Source organism: Phacochoerus africanus, chromosome 2 (genome assembly GCF_016906955.1).
Source record: "Phacochoerus africanus isolate WHEZ1 chromosome 2, ROS_Pafr_v1, whole genome shotgun sequence".
NCBI classification, from domain to species: Eukaryota; Metazoa; Chordata; class Mammalia; order Artiodactyla; family Suidae; genus Phacochoerus; species Phacochoerus africanus.
Genome location: NC_062545.1, coordinates 190882192 through 190902209, shown reverse-complemented (window position 1 = coordinate 190902209; position 20018 = coordinate 190882192). Strand labels below are relative to the sequence as shown.

Genomic DNA, 20018 nt, shown 5'->3' with positions numbered 1-20018 from the left:
GCTTCCTGGTATAAGCTCCGTGGCCCCGCCCCCCCCTTGGCGCGGACGACGCGAGTGGGCCTGCGGCTTAAAGCGCTGGTGGTCGCGTAGTGGTTGATCTCCCGGTCGACGACAATGGCAAGCAGGCTGCCGATGGCTCAGCTGCCTCCGCACGACCCGGGGACCCCGGCGCTGTCCGTGGTGGACATGCACACGGGCGGCGAACCCCTGCGAATCGTGCTGGCGGGGTGTCCGGAGGTGGCTGGACCCACACTGCTGGCCAAGCGGCGCTACATGCGCCAGCACCTTGACTACGTGCGGCGGCGGCTTATGTTTGAACCCCGGGGGCACAGGGACATGTACGGAGCTGTGCTGGTGCCCAGCGAGCTGCCGGAAGCGCACCTAGGCGTCCTGTTTCTGCACAACGAGGGCTACAGCTCCATGTGTGGCCACGCAGTGCTGGCGCTGGGCCGCTTCGCGCTCGACTATGGCCTCGTGCCGGCGCCCCCGACCGGCGCCAGCGAGGCCCACGTCAACATCCACTGCCCGTGCGGGCTGGTGACCGCCTTCGTGGAGTGCGAGGGCGGCCGCAGTCGCGGCCCGGTGCGCTTCCACAGCGTCCCAGCCTTTGCGCTGGCCACAGGTAACCCGTAGGACTCCTCCAGCCCTGCAGCCTGGGACCCAACTAATTACATTAACTCTCTCTAGGCTGGAACTCACGCACGCAGCACAACTAACCCACTCCACAAGCCTTTGCAATCAGTAAGAAGGTAATCCTAAATCACTGCAAATGTGTGTCAGCATCTTAGCCTTGTGAATTTGTGTAGTGCATGCAATTTGATTATCCTGCAGATCTGTCCAACTGTGGTTTGAGGAGAGCCTTGAGGAGTGCAGAATTCCGTGTTTCCCTTACTCAGCGCCTAGTTCCCCACTCGTCAGACATTCCTAGAGATTTCACAGTTGGATAAAGCAAGGTCCACTAGGGTCAAGGAAAGTACAAAAAACAGCCGACCTACCGGGGCTCCAGGCTGGCTCAGAATTTGCTTGCTAACATGTTATTACCCCCTGACAAGTTAGTAGACACAAGTTACTAAAACTCGTCTGCAAAAAGTGTTTTGCCCACTTCTTAAGGGAAGAATTAAAGAATCAAATCTTTTCAAGAAGATATGGACGTTGCCTTAAGAATAGAAACAGACATTGCCTGGGTCCAAATCCTTATACCTCCTTAAAGTTGTCAGCCTTTGTCAAATTACTTCTCTGTGCCTGTTGTGTCCTCGTTTGTTAACTCACTGAAGTTTTTTTGTGAGGGTTTAATGAGAGTATATACAAGGAACTTAGAATTTTAAAAAATATATATTTTCTTAGAGACAGAAAGACTGCAGAATATTAGGGTTGCTAGTTAGAGTTCTCTAGGTGTGCAGAGCCTTTCAAAGGTTTTGGTGGTTTCTGTGGTACAGAGCCTGAATGTCATGTGAAATGGAGTGTCTATGCCTGTAATCCTTACAAAGAGGGAGATTCCTACAAATTCTATGAGTAAAGGCTGAATTCTGTCACTGAGAATGCGTTAGTAGTCTGACTGAAGTGAGCTGGAAGCTGATTTAGACAGTCCAGGAACAGGGTTATCATTCCTTTTCTCCAGAGTCTTCAGGCCATGCAAATCCTTCTGTTAATTTGATCTTGATCTTCCTCTTGGATTTGAATTCCAGATTAGCCTGATTATGACTGCTATGAATGATGCATTGTTAGCCCAGGCATTTGAGTCTTATAGCAATCTCAGGCTGCTGAATCACACAAGTTGATAAAGAATACCACTTAGGAGAGTTCCCATTGTGGCTCAGCAGTTACCGAACCAACTAGTATCCATGAGGTTTCGGGTTCAATCCCTGGGCTCGCTCAGTGGGTTAAGGATCTGGAGTTGCCGTGAGCTCTGGTGTAGATCTCAGACACATCTTGGATCCCAAGTTGCTGTGGCTCTGGCGGACAACTTAATTTCTGAATTCAAGACCCCACTCTACCCTGTTGGTTGACTTAGTCTCATTGCTCCACGTGCTGCCCCCTTTTCTGATGTATGCCTGAGCAAAGGTTTCTTAAAGGTGCCAAGTCTTGGAAAGGAGGGCCTTAACGGCCTGCAGGGTAAGCCAGCAAAGCCCCATCTCCTTTGGCCATGTGACCCTGCCCTGTCCTCTGCCTTCTGTTTCTCCTTGCTGTCTCGGTCACACCCCTTAGCCTCCTTAAGGTGCCCTGGGAAAGTCCACACAGGTCCTCTGCACTCAGAACCTTCAGCCTCTTTTCTTGGTCCAGAGGTAGTTTCTCTGTTGACCAGGAGAAGTATTCTCCCTTTGGGACACTCCTTTGCCAAACAGTCACCTCCCCCGATAGCTTAAGTGTCTATAAAACAAAAGCATAAAGACCTGCTTTTTCCCCTGCCCTGTGCCTCCCCCAGAGGCTATGATCACCAAGCCCACTTGAATTGGGGAGGAGGTAGGGGAGGGATAAAACAGTTTTAATGTCCCCAAATATCACCCAGTCCCATCCCTTTGGAAATACAAATTCAGGATTTCAAATAACAGCATTTCAGGTGAAACTTTGGGTATGTCAGGGGTATAAAATACCCACAAATAAAAACCCTGATGCAAAGCTACAATGACTTTTTTCTTGGTATTCGCCTGCAGGATACTTTCATGACATGAAAATATCTAGATAAATAAGTGTATATAACATATAGTAGATAAGTATATATAACATATATATATAGAGAGAGAGAGTATATAACATTACAGCTGAAGAAGACCACTTTGTGAATAGACTCCAAAATCCTCATTGTTTTAAACCATTCCCGGTAGTATGAGAAGGGACCTACATTTTCCTTTGTAGTTTTCACATGTTCATGTCCCAGGGTTTTCTCTCTCTCTGCCTCTATGATGTTTTCTGGAAAAGATCCTCACATTAGTTAACAAAACATGTATGTATGATTTAGGAAAACATGGCACTCGTTCTAAAACTTATGCAAACCTCACTAAGTTAAAAATAGAGGAGATGAGGAGTTCCAGTTTCGAAGCGGAAATGAATCCAACTAGGAACCATGAGGTTGCAGGTTTGATCCCTGTCCTTGCTCAGTGGACTAATGATTCGGCGTTGCTGTAAGCTGTGGTGTAGGTCACAGATGCAGCTCAGATCTCATGTGGCTGTGGCTGTGGTGTAGACTGGCAGCTGTAGCTCTGATTTGACCTCTAGCCTGGGAACCTCCATATACTGCAGGAGTGGGCCTAAAAAAACAAAAAAACAAAAACAAAAGAGAGAGATGCTTTAGATAAGAACTTTAAATAAGTATATTTCTCTACTTTTTAATTGAGTGATCTAAAGTTCAGTTGTTATTTACCAGATGCATACTCATTTTGAAAATGGATTTTTGCTTCATTCCTTTTTTATGATAGGAAAAAGTGACCCCCCCTCCCCAAATACACATATTTAAAACGCTGTGAATTTTATTGCTGAAATACTAAAAACAACCTTATTTTCAAACACATCTTTTTTAGATCTCCTAGTGGATGTTCCTGGTCATGGAAAGGTAGTGGTGGATGTTGCATATGGTGGCGCATTTTATGCATTTGTTAGTGCTGAAAAGTTAGGACTCGATGTATGTTCCTCAAAGACAAGGGACCTTGTGGATGCAGCAAGTGCAGTGACAGAAGCCGTGAAAGCCCAGGTCAGTACAGATGCTATTATGGGAACAGATGCCCTTATCAACTTTTAAAAAAAAAAAATAGCACAATCTAAAAGCTGAGAGTTAAGTTGTATTGGGGGCAAAATGAGGACTATAGCCCAGGAGGCAGCATTTCAGATGCCTCTGAAATACTGCTCCAGAGAGGCAGGGGGAAGGTCAGTATACATGTGATTTTGGTGAAGGGGGAGGTACTTGCAACCAAGCACACATTTTGCTGAAGGTTGCTGCTAGTCTCATGAAGGTCACAAGGAGCAGACATCACCATGAAGGATTTTTGTGCTATTCTAGATATGAGGAGATACAAGAATTGGGCTCATAATCTTCTGAAAATATCTAACTATGTGAAGACCTTTTTTGCCAGTTTCCTCAGAACACAGAGCACTCCATTCCTGATCTCCACCCTGAGCTCCCCGCAGGGGGTGCCGAGGGTCAGCAGCTGCAGCAGCTCACAATTCAATCCGATTAGAGGCAGAAAGCAAGTGCCAATCTCCAGTTCATACCCTCTTCTGTGGCATGGAGTGAATATAAGTGACTCTTCTATACAGAAAATTAAATATCTTCTATATTCAAATTATTACTAGGACTAAGAATAGGATACTAGCTCTACTTTTAGGCTCTAGAGCAAGTCTACCTGGGAGTTATAACTTTGCTACTTGTAACTTTTGTAACCTTGAACACATTATATAACCTTCACTGCCTCAGCCTTGAACGAGTTGCATAACCTCCATGTGCCTCAGTTTTCCCATTTGTAAATGGAAATTATGAAATACCTGCTTTGTATGGTGTTGTAAGAGTAAGTCAATAAATGTAAAGGACTTGTAACAGTGCCTTGCTATAGTAAATATTCAATAAATGGTTACTACTAACTTTAATAATGCATATATACTAATTTAATTTGTGGTTATTTAAACATAGAGAAAATGTATCATGCAATATTCCACTAATTTGAAATGCTTTGCTATGTGTGGTCATTCTGCAGAACTTGAAAATAATGAATGTAAAATGTAGCTTACAAAAGAGATGTCATTCAGTCTGCTGAGACTCTCATTTCACAGAGAACATTAATTCCTATTAGTGAATTTTTCCTATATTGCTAAGAAGTTACTTAAATAACTACTCAAGTAACTCTAGTTTCTTTTGAGAAAACTATTGTTAATAAAATCAGTATAAGTAAATAATTCTAGAATATTTCATTTCTAGCAAAAGTCTGCCATTTTATCTAATTGGGACCTATGAATAAAACTGATATACATATTTGAGTGTTTTAGCATTTGAGAATTCAGTTATCATTCTAAGTAAAAAATAACGGTAAAGATAGAATCATATATTTGTACCGATAATTATTTATGGGCTCATTTAATATATCTGAAGTTTTAACATAATTTATAACTTAAGTAACAAAGTGAAAGATAGCGTATCCCTGTTTTAAATTATTTTTTCTGGACTGTGAATGCCAATAGGTAGAATTATTTTTTCATAGTAACTTCTGAAACTCTGAATTTATATCATTCTTCTGTTCCAATAAGCAGACAGCTAATAATTTGAGTTAAAAATTTGACCTAAAATAATTTGACCTTGTTTTTAACAAATTCAAAAGAAAAAGGCATCGTTTTCTTAAGAGAAGGAGTAATTTTGAACTTCTTATTAAAGGTAGGACTTCTCACCAAGGTAGCCCAGGGTAGACTTTTGAAGGAGGAGGGATTCTGAGAAAAAGATGAGAAGTTCTTTTAGTGATGAAGCAGACAGTAGGGCTACTGTGAATTGCTGACCATTCATACTGTTCATACAGATTTAGGCAAAAGCCACGAGTCAGGATAGGCAGTTAAAGGCAATACAACATAGGTCTATCTTTATTCCTTCTTTCTTTTAACAAATCTTTACCAAGACCTTATTGTATGTCAGACCCTATGCTAGAGGCTGGAGACCCAGAGGAAGAACAATCCCCCACCTTCAAGGACTCAGTCTATCGGGAGAAGCACCCCCCAGCAGTGCAGTGTAGTACTGTGTGCTGCATGGAGTGGGGAGCAGGGGCTTCAAGGGGACAGATAGCATTATGTGGGCCTCTTTAGCTGTGTTATAGATGGACTTTTTGGATTTTAAGAATCCAAATCTGTTCCGCTGATATAAATGACAGCTAAGTGGAAGGTAGTGGAATGGGCTGACTCTAAGAATACACATGGAAGTAAGATGATAGTCATTTTGGTCAAGCTAAGAGACATTACAGAAATCCAGGAGAAGTTAAACCATGGCCTCCAAGAACAGGAAGCCCTGCACATGTGGGCCTGACTGGGCTTTACCACTGACTTGACTTAGCTACTCTGCTTTTCTGTGTCTACCTGCTGCTTTTTATGATACGGACTTCATCCTTTGCAATAAATCTATTTTTCCCCCATCCAGTTATTTCTCTTACCCAATAGCTTCTATGTTCTTGCACATTTTGTTTGCTCATGGCCTCTGGCAGTTCTATTGATGCTGTTAATTTTAGCTCTAGATACTCACTGCTTAATTTTTCCACATTATCCCCTCCAAGTTCCTGAGAGAGAACTTAGCCTTAGCTCCTCCTGTTTGAGCATCCTTGGCCAGTCTGTGGATTGACTCTCTTGGGGTCAGTGCTTCAAACTGTGTGTGTGTGTGTGTGTGTAAAATAGGACTGTTCCTTTAGTAGAGGCTAAGTGCAGGTTGTGTGCAGGACAACTTCCTTAGAAAGGACTCAAAATATAAGAATTGGAACTTCCAATGATTAGATAAAAACTGTCTTTATCTAGACAAAGACATACCTTCTAGTATTTAGTGCTGTGACCCAAAATATATTTTTAAATGATAAAGATGAAAAATTATGTCTGAGTACCCCATATATATGCATTAAAAGATAAACTTGTATCAAAATATTTATTTTATATGTGGTTGATGCTTATTTTATTTTCAGTTTAAAATTAATCATCCTGACAGTGAAGACCTTGCCTTTCTATATGGAACTATATTAACAGATGGAAAAGACACTTATAGTGAGGAACCAACCACAAACATCTGTGTGTTTGCAGATGAACAGGTATTAAAACTGGAATTTTTAGGCACACAAGCAGGGTAATATAGAACTAGAACACTGAACATTCTTATCCTCATTTATTCTGAAACAGGTTGACAGAAGTCCTACCGGCTCAGGAGTGACAGCCCGAATTGCTTTACAGTATCACAAGGGGCTGCTAAAACTGAACCAGACCAGAGCCTTTAAAAGCAGTGCAACCAGCTCCATATTCACAGGGAAGGCTGTGAGGGTGAGTGGCACCGTTTGCTTCTCATCTGCAAATGTGTTCCTTTTGAGACCTAAATTGAGTGTTAGGTAAGTTTCTTCATGTAGTTCTTAGAAGAGGATTTTAAGATGGGTCTGTAAAAATGTCCCTTCACCTGGGACATTGGTCGTCAAAATGTAGAAAGGACCTTGGGGTCCTATACATGCGTTCACAGGGTCAAAATTATTAATAATACAGAGACATTGCTTTCTTTTCATTCTTTCACAAATGTACAGCCGTGTTCTTTGGGGGCAGCGTGATATGTGGCGTCCCAGCTGGTTGAATGCAGAAGCAGATAGGAAAGTCTAGCTGCCTTCTGTTCAGCCAGACATTAAAGAGGTTTGCAAACATGTAAAACAATGTCGTATTTCTCTTTTTGTTGTTATGCCAGATTACTTATTTTCACAAAAATTTGGTTTTTGTTACATGTAATAGGTTTATTATTTTTAAATGAATTCATGAGCAAATGTCTTTAATTCCCAATATAACAATTTTTTTTTTTTGGTCTTTTTAGGGCCGCACCTGTGGCATATAGAGGTTCCCAGGCTAGGGATTAAATCGGGAGCTTTAGCCACCGGCCTACACCATAGCTCACAGCAACGCCTGACCCACTGAGCGAGGTCAGGGATCAAACCTGCATCCTCATGGATGCTAGTCATGTTTGTTTCTGCTCTGAGCCATGATGGGAACTACCAACAAATATTAATTGATATAACCTAAATAAAAAATTCTTTGAGGTCCTAAGATCTTTTTTTTTTAATTTGAAGTGTAGTTGATTTACAATATGATGTTTCAGGTGTACAACATAGTGATAGTGTTTTTGCATATTATATTCTAGGTTATAATGAGATGTTGAGAATAGTTCCCTGTGTTATACATTATATCTTTGTTGCTTATCTTAGATATAATAGTTTGTATCTATTAATCCCATACCCTTAATTTGTCCCTATCTGCTTCCCTCTCCCCTTTGGCTACCACAAGTTTGTTTTCTTTATCTGTGAATATGTTTCTGTTTTGCATTTACATTTATTTGTATTATTTTCTGAGTCCGCAAGTGATGTCATATAGTATTTGAGTTTCTCTGACTTTCACTAAGCATAATAGCCTCTAGGTTCATCCACATCACTGCACATGGCAATATTTCATTCTTTTTATGGCTGAGTAATATTTCTATGTATGTGTGTATACCACATCTTAATCCAATCGTCTGTTGATGGGCACTTGGGTTGCTTCCATGCCTTGACTATTGTATATAGTGCTGCAATGAACATTGGGGTACATGTATGTTTTTGAATAGGTGTTTTCATTTTTTCTAGATATATACTCTGGAGTGGAATTGCTGGATCATATAGTAGTTCTATTTTTAGTGTTCTGAAAAATATCCATACTGTTTTCCATAGGAGCTGGACCAATTTGCATCCCTACCAGCAGTGTGGGAGGGCTACCTTTTCTCCACATCCTCTCCAACATTTGTTATTTGTAGACTTTTTGATGATGGCCATTCTCACCAGTGTGAGATGATACCTCGTTGTTTTGATTTGCATTTCTCTAATAACTTAATATGCCTGTTAGTCATTTGTACATCTTCTTAGGGAAAATATCTATTCAAATCTCCCCACTTTTTTATTGGATTGTTAGTTCTTATATATGTGTGCATGTGTGTATGTCCACACACACACACGCACGCACATATATATAGTGTATAGTGTGCACTCTCTCCCTCCGTGTGTGTGTGTGTGTGTGTGTGTGTGTGTAGTTGTATGAGCTGTCTGTATATTCTGGAGATTAAGCTCTTCTTGGTCACATCATTTGCAGACACAGACATTTTCTCCCATTCTGTAGGTTATCTATTCATTTTGTTTATGGTTTCCTTTGCTATGCAAAAGCTTTTATGCTTAGTTAGGACCCATTTATTTATTTTTGCTTTTATTCCTTTGCCTTAGAGAACTGATCCAAGAAAATAGTGCTACAATTTATGTCAAAGTGTGTTTTGCCTGTGTTATCTTCTAGGTGTTTTTTGTTTCATTTGGGTCTTGAAACCATTTTGAGTTTATTTTTGTGTATGATGTGAAGGAATGTTCTATTCTCATTGCTTTACATGTGGCTGTCCAGTTTTCTCAGAACCACTTGTTGAAGAGACTGTACTTTCTCCACTGTATATTTGTGCCTCCTTTATTGTAAATTGACTATAAGTGAATGGGTTTATTTCTGGGCTATTCTGTTCCATTGATCCATGTGTCTGTTTTTGTGCCACTGCCTTGCTGTTTTACATACTGTAGCTTTGTAGTATTGTCTGAAGAGGGTTATGCCTCTTGCTTTGTTCTTTTTTTTCAGGATTTCTTTGGCAATTTGGGGTCTTTCTGGTTCCATATAAATTTTAGGATTTTTGTTTTAGTTCTGTGAAAAATGGTCTGGGTATTTTGATAGGGGTTACATTAAACCTATAGATTGCTTTGGGGTAGTATGGCCATTTTAGTAATACTAATTCTTCCAATTCAAGAGTATGGAATATCTTTTCATTTCTTTAAATCATCTTCAATTTCCTTCATTGATGTTTTATAGTTTTCATCATATAGGTCTTTCATCTCTTTGGTTAAGCTTATTACTCATAGGTGTTTTTTTAAATCTGATTTAAACAGGATTGTTTTTTACTTTCCCTTTCTGATATTTCATTATTAGTGCATAGAATTGTGACAGTTCTGTTAATTAATCTGGTATCCTGCAACCTTGCTGAATTCGTTTGTTTGGATAGTTTTAAGGTGGAGATTCTAGGATTTTCTATATAGTATCATGTCAACTGCACATAGTGACATTTGTTGAGATATGTTCCTTCTATAAAATTTTTAATCATGAATGGATATTGAATTTTGTCAAATGCTTTTTATGCATATATCAAGATGATCATGTGGTTTTTGTCTTTCCTTTTGTTAATGTGGTGTATCACATTGATTTGTGTATGTTGAACCATCCATGTGACCCCGGTATAAATCCAGCTTGACCATAGTGTATGATCCTTCTTATGTATTGTTGAATTTGATTTGCTAATGTTTAATTGAGGATTTTTGCATCTATATTCATCAAAGATATTAACCTATCATTTTCCTTTCTTGTAGATATCAGGGTAATGGTGGGTGAGATCCTCAAATCTTAGGGCATAAGGGGGTAATGAGATCAAAATGTTTGAGAACAATTGAATGAAATTAGGTTTTGGATTTTTTGTTTTTACTCTATAGGAATGTTCCATTTTATATAATAGGATGCAAAAATCCTGAAAAGTTATAGAAAGTAGAATTTTTGTAATGGAATCAAATTTTAAATGTACTAGCAGAGCTAACTAATGAATTTACTCACAGTAGTTAGTGAAATATAGTGCAGGCTGATTAATTTGCATCTAGTAAATGAATCTACTCGTAAAGAGTCCTTTAATATAGCAAACAGTTTATCCTAATATAGCTGTTTTTAAAGTTTGTTTTTTCCGTATATTGAGTCTTCTTTAAGTTAGGATTCCTATGTAATATAGTGATCTTATGGGTACCAAACCATTTATTCTATATGCAGAAATTTGGAATACATTGTCTTCAGGTCTGAGATTCAAGATAAAATAATAATTGCCAGCATTTATTGGTTGCTTCACCATGCATCATTTTCTAAGCTAAGTACTTTATATATATATAGCATGTCATATAATTCTCACAAGAATCCTACAAGGTCAGAACTTTTATCATCTTTTTTAAACAAATGATTAAATGGAGAATTAGAGTTTAGGTAATTTGCCAGAGGTCAAATAGTGAGTAACAGAGCCAGGCTATGAAGGTGGGTCTCTCTGATCAGACTCTACACTGTTAAGCACCTTGTTTTACTACTCTTAGACAAAGCTAGTTTTCAATGAGGCTTTATTTTATAGCAGCTTTATAAAAAAGATAATAAACTTACTGTACCCTAATCTAATAATTGACATTTTTACCTTAGGATTTATTCTCATTTTTAAAAAATTAGAAAATAAAGATACCCTGTAGTTAAGATTCAAAGTTTATTTCCTTTATGGTTACTAATTATATTTGCCAGAATAGCTTCCCCTGCACTGCCCTCCTTCCCTCTCTGGGCTCTTCCAGGTTCTCTGATGCTGTCTTCTCAGTGTCTGTTCCTGCCCTTCCATTTAGGGGCCCCCAGCAATTTATCTTTAGCTTCTTCTCATCTGATCTGCAACTTGATGCACACGGGCCATTTCACCCACTTGAGGGTGAACTCAACTCTCAACCACCCAACTACTCTCAAACTTTCAGCCCTACCATGCTTATCCTGTGCCTCTCTCCAAAGTCTAACAGTGTGCATTAAACCCATCTCAAGATTATTGTCCCAGAGATCTCTCAAACTCAAGTTGTTGAAAAGTCCTTCCTTCCTAAATGTATTCTTCTCATCCCCCGGTGGTGCCCCCTTCACTTCCAAGCTAGCATCTATGGCCATTTATTTAATTCATCACATCAGTCCGCAGGTCTAAGTTCTATCTGCAAAGTGTCTCTATATTTTGTTCTCAATTCTCACTAAAGACTACCTTCCTGACTCTAGATTCAATTGATGATTGAGGTTACCTCTTAATAGGTTGCTGCGTTTCTAGTCCCTCTCCTTTCCAATTTGTCCCCCACTTTACAGCCATGCTTACCTAAAAACACAAATCTTATCATGTCACCTTCCTTAAAATCCTCCCATTGCCTAGATGATTAACTCTTGGGTTTTCTTTAAAATGATAAAGATTGAGAATATAGGGAGTTCCTTTCGTGGCTCAGTGATTAATGGGCCTGACCAGGATCCATGAGGATGTGGGTTCCATCCCTGGCCTCGATCAGTGGGTTAAGGATCTGGCGTTGCCGTGAGCTGTAGTGTAGGTTGCAGACATGGCTCAGATCCCACGTTGCTATGGCTATGGTGTAGGCCAGCAGCTGTAGCTCTGATTCGCCCCTAGCCTGGGAATCTCCATATGCCCCAGGTGTGCCCTAAAAACAAACAAAAAAATAGATTGAGAATACAGCTTTGAGACTAGATACAATATGAAGGCAGTATTTTGATACTCTCATCTTCTTTTCTCAGGAAACAAAATGTGGTGATTTTAAAGCTGTCATAGTGGAAGTCTCTGGACAAGCCCATTACACAGGTACAGCGAGCTTTATAGTAGAAGATGATGACCCACTGAGGGATGGGTTTCTTCTCAAGTGACTTCTGTGACTTTTAAGGGCGTTCTTTTTAAAGAAATTATTATAATTAATTTTTCTCTGAATTACCTGGGAAACTATATCCAAATTGTACATGTAAGACAACTTCTATTCTTTCTAAAATAGTACACTGTGGCTAAATATAAAGTCATTCTTCATATTTGCATGCTTGTAGAATACAAAATGCAGAATACTTTTCTTCCTGTTCACACATCAGGTAAAAATTAAAACTTAGTTCTTGTTACTCTTAAAATATTATTCTCTGGTAATTCTATGATATTTTGTATTAAATGTGAATAATAGCTTGAATTGTAGCCCTTACAACAGTGAATCTTACAAGTTCATTATTTCGGCCTTCCAGTTTTTGAGTAAAATAATGCCCTTTTCCTAAGCAGGATGCAAGGGAGATGGATTATCACAAGGTCCCCAACACTTGGCAGTCATAACCCGAGGAGGAGTGGGGTGGCAGCTTTTTTGGGGTGGAGGATGGTGTAGCTGCTGCCAGGATGTCCTCTGTGCTACAAAGCCCAGCTCCTACACCCAGGTAACTGAAGTCTCAGACTCATGAGAGACAAACAAGAATCAGGTTTTTGATGTATCTTAACGGCTCTTTTAATAAAAGGGGTCATTTATTGCCTTATTCAAGTTCAGGTACACAGTAGAAGTCAATTAATGAATCTCTATAGTCTCATGCTCTACCAACTATAGGTCAGGTAGATTTAAAACATGAAAGAAATGTTACCTATTGGCATTCTTGCTAGTTAATTGTCTGTGAGCCTGTTAAAACTAAAATTTGGTCATCCTCAGTAATTATAATATGAAGTATTAAAAACTATTCAATATGTGATTCTCACAATATTCAGTAGACTCTTTTATATTTTGATTTTTACAGCTGCACCTGTGGCATGTGGAAGTTACCAGGATAGGGTTGAATTGGAGCTGCACCTGAGGCCCACACCACAGCCACAGCAACACCAGATCTGAGCCACATCTGCCATCTACACTGCAGCTTGAAGCAATGCTGGATCCTTAACCCACCGAATGAGGCCAGGGATCGAACCCCCATCCTCATGGATACTGTTCGGGTTCTCAACCCCCCTGAGCCACCATGGGAACTTCCCAGTAGACTCTTTTGAGATAAGAGTATTTCTTTTTCTGAGCATACAGACAACGAAATAATTAATTCATTTCAACTGGCTGTGTCAACCAATTATTAGGTCTGTAATTGAATTACCTGGCCAAAATGAAGGCTCTAAAGTTCTTGATTTCTATAGTAAATACACAAAAACTAATGTTTTCCACTCCTTATCTATTAAACTGTGTAGCAAAGAATTCTCTTATCTCCAAAAAATAACACTCACTTGATATGATCAGTCTCCTCCAAGATCTGAGATTTTGAGATCTGAAAAACGGTTGAAGCAGATTATTCCTATAGAGCCCAAAGATATGACCTGCAGTTTGCTTCTGCTCCACCTGCAGAGCTGCCCCAACCTCTCCTGTTCTTGGCAGTGTTAGACCCCCCCCTTTTGAATATGCCTCCTATCCTCCCAGTAAATCACTTTTATGCCTAAATGAGCCAGTACACTCACTGTTTCTGTTGCTTACATTCAAACATCCTAATCCTAATCCTCCTTAAAATATTTTCTCCTTCACTGTAAATGCCTTAGTTCAGACTCTTTCATTTCTCCCTCTGGGCTATTACAAAGCCTTTTCTTTTTTTTTTTTTTTTTTTGTCTTTTTGTTGTTGTTGTTGTTGTTGCTATTTCTTGGGCCGCTCAGGCGGCATATGGAGGTTCCGAGGCTAGGGGTTGAATCGGAGCTGTAGCCACCGGCCTACGCCAGAGCCACAGCAACGGGGGATCCGAGCCGCGTCTGCAACCTACACCACAGCTCATGGCAACGCCGGATCATTAACCCACTGAGCAAGGGCAGGGACCGAACCCGCAACCTCATGGTTCCTAGTCAGATTCGTTAACCACTGCGCCACGACGGGAACTCCCAAAGCCTTTTCTTAACTAGTCTCCCTGCTGCAAGATTCTCCTCCTCCAGTCATTTTTGTTTTGAAACAACATTAATGACATTGTAAAAATTTTTTGTTTGCCTAAAACTGAAATGTTCTTTGGGCTGGTGTTCTTTGTTGTTTCTGAAAACCTAGCATAGAAAGGATTTGCTAAATAAATTAATCATACATATTTTTGTTACATATTTTTGTCTTCAGTGAGTCTAAGCTGAGGTTGCCTACCCCCTACCTCAGGACATCTGCCCATATCTGAAGGCATTTTTGGTTGCCACTATTGGCATCTTGTGGGTAGAGGCATGGGATACTGCTAAATATCTGACAATGCATAGGGTTGCCTCCACAACAAAGGATGACCTGGCTCAAAATGTATATAGTGCTGAGACTGAGAAGCCCTGTCCTAGTTAACCACCTAAAATGAATTTTTATTTATTAGTTTCCAGTAGGATATTTTTCCTCACTGAAAGAAGTACCCCAAACATTAATATGATTGATTCTAAGATCTGCAACAGTATACTATACTAGTCATTTTTTAAATTAATTAATTTTTATTTATTTATTTATTTATTTCTGTCTTTTCTAGGGCCACATCCGAGGCATATGGAGATTCCCAGGCTAGGGGTCTAATCGGAGCTGTTGCTGCCAGCCACAGCAACGCAGGATCCTTAACCCACTGCGAGGCCAGGGATCAAACCCATGCCCTCATGGTTCCTAGTCGGATTCGTTAACCACTGAGCCACCACTGGAACTCATCATTTTTTTTTAGATCATTGTTTCTGGAAGTGCATGGGGAGCACTTGCGGGTCATGTGACTAGGCTCCACCCCCAGAGCTTCAGTAGATTTGGGGTGGAGCCTGAGAATCTGCCTTTCTTACAACCTCCCAGGTCCTGTTGATGCTGCTGGTCCAGGGTCCACACTTTGCAAACCACTGCTTTAGAGAACCCAAGGGTTTATCACACTTTCCCCCATTACAGACCATGCCCCAACAACTTGAGATGCAACTTCCCCAGGGCACGCAGGCCCCTCCTTTTCCTGTATCTCCCACCAGATACCTGAAGCTGCATGCGTGGTAACCGCCTGACTGGCAGCATCTTAGACTCAAAACATACCTTGTTCCAGAGAATTTATGAAGGATGCAAGTAGGGCAAGGAGCCAGTCACACTCCCCTCTCCCCCTACATGTGGGAGCCAGTTATGGGTCTGAGGTCCAGGTCCTTGAAAACAATGTGACATTCTACCTCCAATATCCATATCCTAGCTCCCCAGAGCACTAGTATCAGAATCACCTAAGGGGTTTAGATTCTCGGGCCCACCCTTGGTAATTCTGGGAATCAGCCAGTCAATATCCCTTTGAATAAGCCCACTATATGTTCTCAAAGTGTGGTCCTTGGACCAGCATCATTACCACCAGCAGCTTGTTAGAAAGCCAATTTCTCGGCCAGGACCCCAGACCTAGTGATTCTGAACCTCTGGGGTTGGGCCCAGCCACTTAGGTTTTAACAAGCCCTCTTGGTGATTCTGTTGCATGCTAAAGTTTGAGAACACTTTGTTTAAATTTTCTGCCCCCCACCAAGTTTAATGTCTCCGGATTTGGATTGTTTTCCACTTAAGATTCTACGAAAAGCACACACACCCCTCCCTGGGCCTTCCCGTAGGACATTTGTATCCAACAAGGGAGGTTGAGAGTGAACCCTTGTTGAATTTGGTCATCTGTATGAGGGCCAGTCCCGCTTCATCTAGCCGGGCAGGGTCCCTGAGGAGGTCGACGTAGCACTTGGAAGCCCAGCTCCCTGGCTCCCCAGCTCCCTACCTCCAGGACAGGTGATGTTCTGGACCGGCTTTTCGGAGAGTACTCCGCTGGCCGGCGGCCCTCCCCGCCCTCCTGCGTAAACACGCGGTTCCCTGGGCAACGCCTGGAACGCATGTCAAAGGCTTCACTAGGTCCCGGGCGACCGCCACCCCTCTGGCCAGCGCGACTCCCGGCAGAGGTCTCGGGCTGGTGGCCGCCGGCCCTGGTGCGGGATGATTAGACGCGCGGCAGCCGCGGGGCCCCATGGAGGAGCCGTCGCCGCCGCCGGTCCGCCCGCTAGTGACCACGGCCTTGTCGGGCAGCCCACGCCCCGCCGCCCTCTCCGTGGCCGGCAGGCCTGGAGGGACTTCCTCCGCGGCGACGGCGGCGGCCTTGCTCTCCTTCAGCACTGCGGCGGCCGCGGCGCTGGGGAACCAGAGCGTCGGGGGCGGGGGCGACAGTACTGGCTCCTGGGCAGGCGGCGGCCTCGGCGGGCGCGGGGCGGCGGGGACGGTGGGGAGGCTGCCGCTGGACACCGAGGCGGCGCCGCCGCTGTCGCAGGGGGCGGCGATGGCGGCCCAGGCGCTCGTCCTCCTGCTCATCTTCCTGCTGTCTAGCCTGGGCAACTGCGCGGTGATGGGGGTGATCGTGAAGCACCGGCAGCTCCGCACTGTCACCAACGCCTTCATCCTGTCCCTGTCCCTGTCGGATCTACTAACAGCGCTGCTCTGCCTGCCTGCCGCCTTCCTGGACCTTTTCACGCCGCCCGGGGGCCCGGCGCCCGCTGATGCCGCCTCCCGGCCCTGGCACGGCTTCTGCACAGCCAGCCGCTTTTTCAGCTCGTGTTTCGGCATCGTGTCCACGCTAAGCGTTGCCCTCATCTCGCTGGACCGCTACTGCGCCATCGTGCGGCCACCGCGAGACAAGATCGGGCGCCGCCGCGCGCTGCAGCTGCTGGCGGGCGCCTGGCTGGCGGCCCTGGGCTTCTCCCTGCCCTGGGAGCTTTTCCTCGGGCCTCTAGAGCCCCCGGCCGCGCAGAGCTTCCATGGCTGCCTGTACCGGGCGTCCCCGGACCCCGCGCAGCTGGGCGCGGCCTACAGCGTGGGGCTGGTGGTGGCCTGCTACCTGTTGCCCTTCCTGCTCATGTGCTTCTGCCACTACCACATCTGCAGGACCGTGCGCCTGTGGGATGTGCGCGTGCGGCCGCTGACCACCTACGCCCGCGTGTTGCGCTTCTTCAGCGACGTGCGCACGGCCACCACCGTGCTCATCATGATTGTCTTCGTCATCGGTTGCTGGGGGCCCTACTGCTTCCTGGTGCTGCTGGCCGCCGCCCGGCAGGCCCAGGCCACGCAGGCTCCCTCGTTCCTCAACGTGGTGGCCGTCTGGCTGACCTGGGCCAATGGGGCCATTAACCCAGTCATCTATGCCGTTCGCAACCCTAACATTTCGATGCTCCTGGGGCGCAGTCGTGAAGAGGGCTACCGGACTAGGAACGTGGACACTTTCCTGCCCAACCATGGCCGGGCTCTGCAGGCCAGAAGCCGCAATCGTTTTCGAAACCGTTATACCAGCCGCCTGGGGGTCTGCAGCTGGATGTCTTCTTCCAACCCGCCGAGCGGCGCGGGAGGGGACGTGGCCATGTGGGCTTGCAAAAATCCAGTCGTACTTTTCTGCCAGGAGGGGCCGCCAGAGCCTGCAAGAGCCGCGGCCAAACAGCCTAAATCCGAAGCCAGGGATACCAGCCTCTAAGAAGCGTTGGGATGCGCAGCTCGTGAAGGCAAATTGTCACCAGCGTCATATGACACAGGATTCCAGGGAGAATCGTGTATTTCGTAAAGCCAAACATTTAAGAAAGAGACCTAGGGGAGAGGTTTACCAAGACAGTGACCCTTCCTTCAGAAGTGCCAAAAGCAATGTAAAATGCAAAAATTAAAACTATATTAAACCACACAACCAAGCGATGTGAACTGTAAGTGCCAAAAATGACAAAAATAAAATTCACAATTATTGAGAAGCTCATATTACAGGAATCACACTGTGAAACAAAAAATTCATTAAATGCAACTGGTGTCTGTTCAAATATATAGTGTTTCAGGAAAGAATGGAGACCTTAAGAATTGCTTGAAGGCCCCTCTAAATCACCAGCATTCAGCAGAACTTAAGATTTCTAGAACTTGCACCTCTGACACATGCTTTGAGTACTTAGGTTGGGAGTAGAAATTTCTTATTCTTACACACTTCGCACACTTCCGTGCATTTCTTTCCCACCCCAACCCCCACCCCCACCCCCAATCTTTGGGTGAAATTTTAAGTTTATATCCCACCTAAAACCATTTTAGGATTTTGAAAAGGTGTTTTCTTACTATAAAATTCAACCATTTGAGGGACAAATAAAAGCATGAAAATAAAGTGTGGCTATTTTAAAAAGTATTCCAAGATTATATTTATAAATTAATGGCCCCCATCTGACCCCTAAATTATCTGCCTTGGAAGCTTTGAGACTTGAAACTTAGTCTAACCAGCAACTTTTGTTTCTAATGATTTAGAGTTGCCACTCTCAGAAAGCTTTCCTGGTCTTAAAAAGGTAACTTTCATAGTAGAAAAATCTTTGCTTTTGAGATAAATTTGATTTTTGATGCAGCCAAAAATGTAATTTGAAGTCAAGTTGATTGAATCAGGTAAGTAATGCATATATACATATATGACAGCACTATAAAATAACAAGCTTGGCTAACCTATGTAGCTTTTAGCTAACCAAAGATGCTTCCAAAGAGGGATTCAGAAACTATCTTAAGAAGTGGCTGCATTCTTGGAATAAACAAAGCTCTCCAAGAAAATCATGTTCTCCTACATTTGGAAGTTTGGGTACATCTGTTTAAAAAATAGTCACTTTATAGACATGACACTTAAAATAATGTCTTTATTTGAAAGGAGATTGGCTGTGGGATTATTATATATAATGGAGTATTCATAACAGGCATAAAGTCTGAGAGGTACTTCAATCAAGCTAGAAATACCTTCAGAAAGTTGTGAAGCAAAGACACTTTTTAAAAAATTTAAAGCACAATTCAGGATTTGTGTGGGTAAAATTTCTCACATTAAATGCCACTGTACATAGAATCATTTACTGGAAATTTTAAAAGATGTTCTCGTGTTTTGCTCTCTTTTTTTCCTCCATCTTGCCTCTCCTTTCGTCAATATTTCACAGCTTTAATTGAATATGTCCTTTAAATTGAATATGAAACATGAACTCTCATATAAAGATTTTAATGTGAAATGGCCACCTTTTAATGAAGGATTTAAAAATCTTTATTCTTGATTTTGTGTGTGTGTGATAGATGGGTATATGCCATTATTTTGTAATCAAAAATGGAAATATATGATTCTTGCGAGAGTTAAAGATGTTTTAATTTTTTTACCTTTCTCAAGGCATCACTGCAACCAGAAGTTTATAAATTATCTGCATATATTTTCCTACACTCGCTGTAGTCAAAGTAGATCAGATCATCTCTCCTTAGCGCTCATCATAAAACCTACACAGGCAGAGCAGCTGAACTCACGTTTAACAGATACCCTGTTAAAAGCAAAAATAGTTGTGTATTTTTCACACCATGAAAAAATGAAAGTCATGTCAGATATTTAGGGGGAAATGAAAGGTATTATAGAGCAAGAATTCAGCAACTGTGCATGAGGCAGAAAGAGATCTTAGAGGAAGGAGGTGAGCATGTTGCAAAATGGGGTAGTGCCGGAGAAGAACAGAAGGAAAGCATTTAAAAATAAACATAACATGGAATAAACCTGCCCCAGTGGGTGAAGGGAAAATCCATGAGATTGGAAGTGACAGGTAGTGGCATGAAGGACTTTAGGCAGAAAAGGCATTCTCACCTTTCACTTCTGGTGGCAGGGGGAGGAAGTTTTAGGACGGGGGTGGCTTAAGGAGGACATTGTTCTGTTAGTGGTTCTAAAAGTTGTAGTCAGCAAGAACTAGAGGGGAGAGAAAGTTGCTAAT

The 20018-nt window shown here is 42.6% G+C and overlaps 2 protein-coding genes across 2 annotated transcripts; both read left to right on the top strand.

The window, feature by feature from the left end:
• The first annotated feature begins 15 nt into the window (after positions 1 to 15).
• Positions 16 to 12521, top strand: L3HYPDH (trans-L-3-hydroxyproline dehydratase). The gene is made up of 5 exons (XM_047767455.1): positions 16 to 622; positions 3516 to 3685; positions 6630 to 6752; positions 6841 to 6978; positions 12079 to 12521. The coding sequence occupies exons 1-5, from the start codon at positions 115 to 117 to the stop codon at positions 12202 to 12204; spliced, it is 1065 nt and encodes a 354-aa protein (XP_047623411.1). The 5' UTR covers positions 16 to 114; the 3' UTR covers positions 12205 to 12521.
• Positions 12522 to 14937: 2416 nt separating this feature from the next.
• On the top strand, positions 14938 to 18023 carry GPR135 (G protein-coupled receptor 135). Its single transcript, XM_047767454.1, has one exon. It carries the CDS (start codon positions 16271 to 16273, stop codon positions 17756 to 17758), a length of 1488 nt encoding a protein of 495 aa, XP_047623410.1. The 5' UTR covers positions 14938 to 16270; the 3' UTR covers positions 17759 to 18023.
• The last annotated feature ends 1995 nt before the right edge of the window (positions 18024 to 20018 follow it).

What these genes read in the sequence shown, in the direction of transcription:
- L3HYPDH (XM_047767455.1), top strand. Translation starts at nt 115, where the DNA reads ATGGCAAGCAGGCTGCCGATGGCTCAGCTGCCTCCGCACGACCCGGGG. An exon ending in CAGAAGCCGTGAAAGCCCAG is followed by an intron (nt 3,686 to 6,629) that starts GTCAGTACAGAT and finishes TTTTATTTTCAG; the next exon opens with TTTAAAATTAATCATCCTGA. An exon ending in GTGTGTTTGCAGATGAACAG is followed by an intron (nt 6,753 to 6,840) that starts GTATTAAAACTG and finishes ATTCTGAAACAG; the next exon opens with GTTGACAGAAGTCCTACCGG.
- GPR135 (XM_047767454.1), top strand. Translation starts at nt 16,271, where the DNA reads ATGGAGGAGCCGTCGCCGCCGCCGGTCCGCCCGCTAGTGACCACGGCC.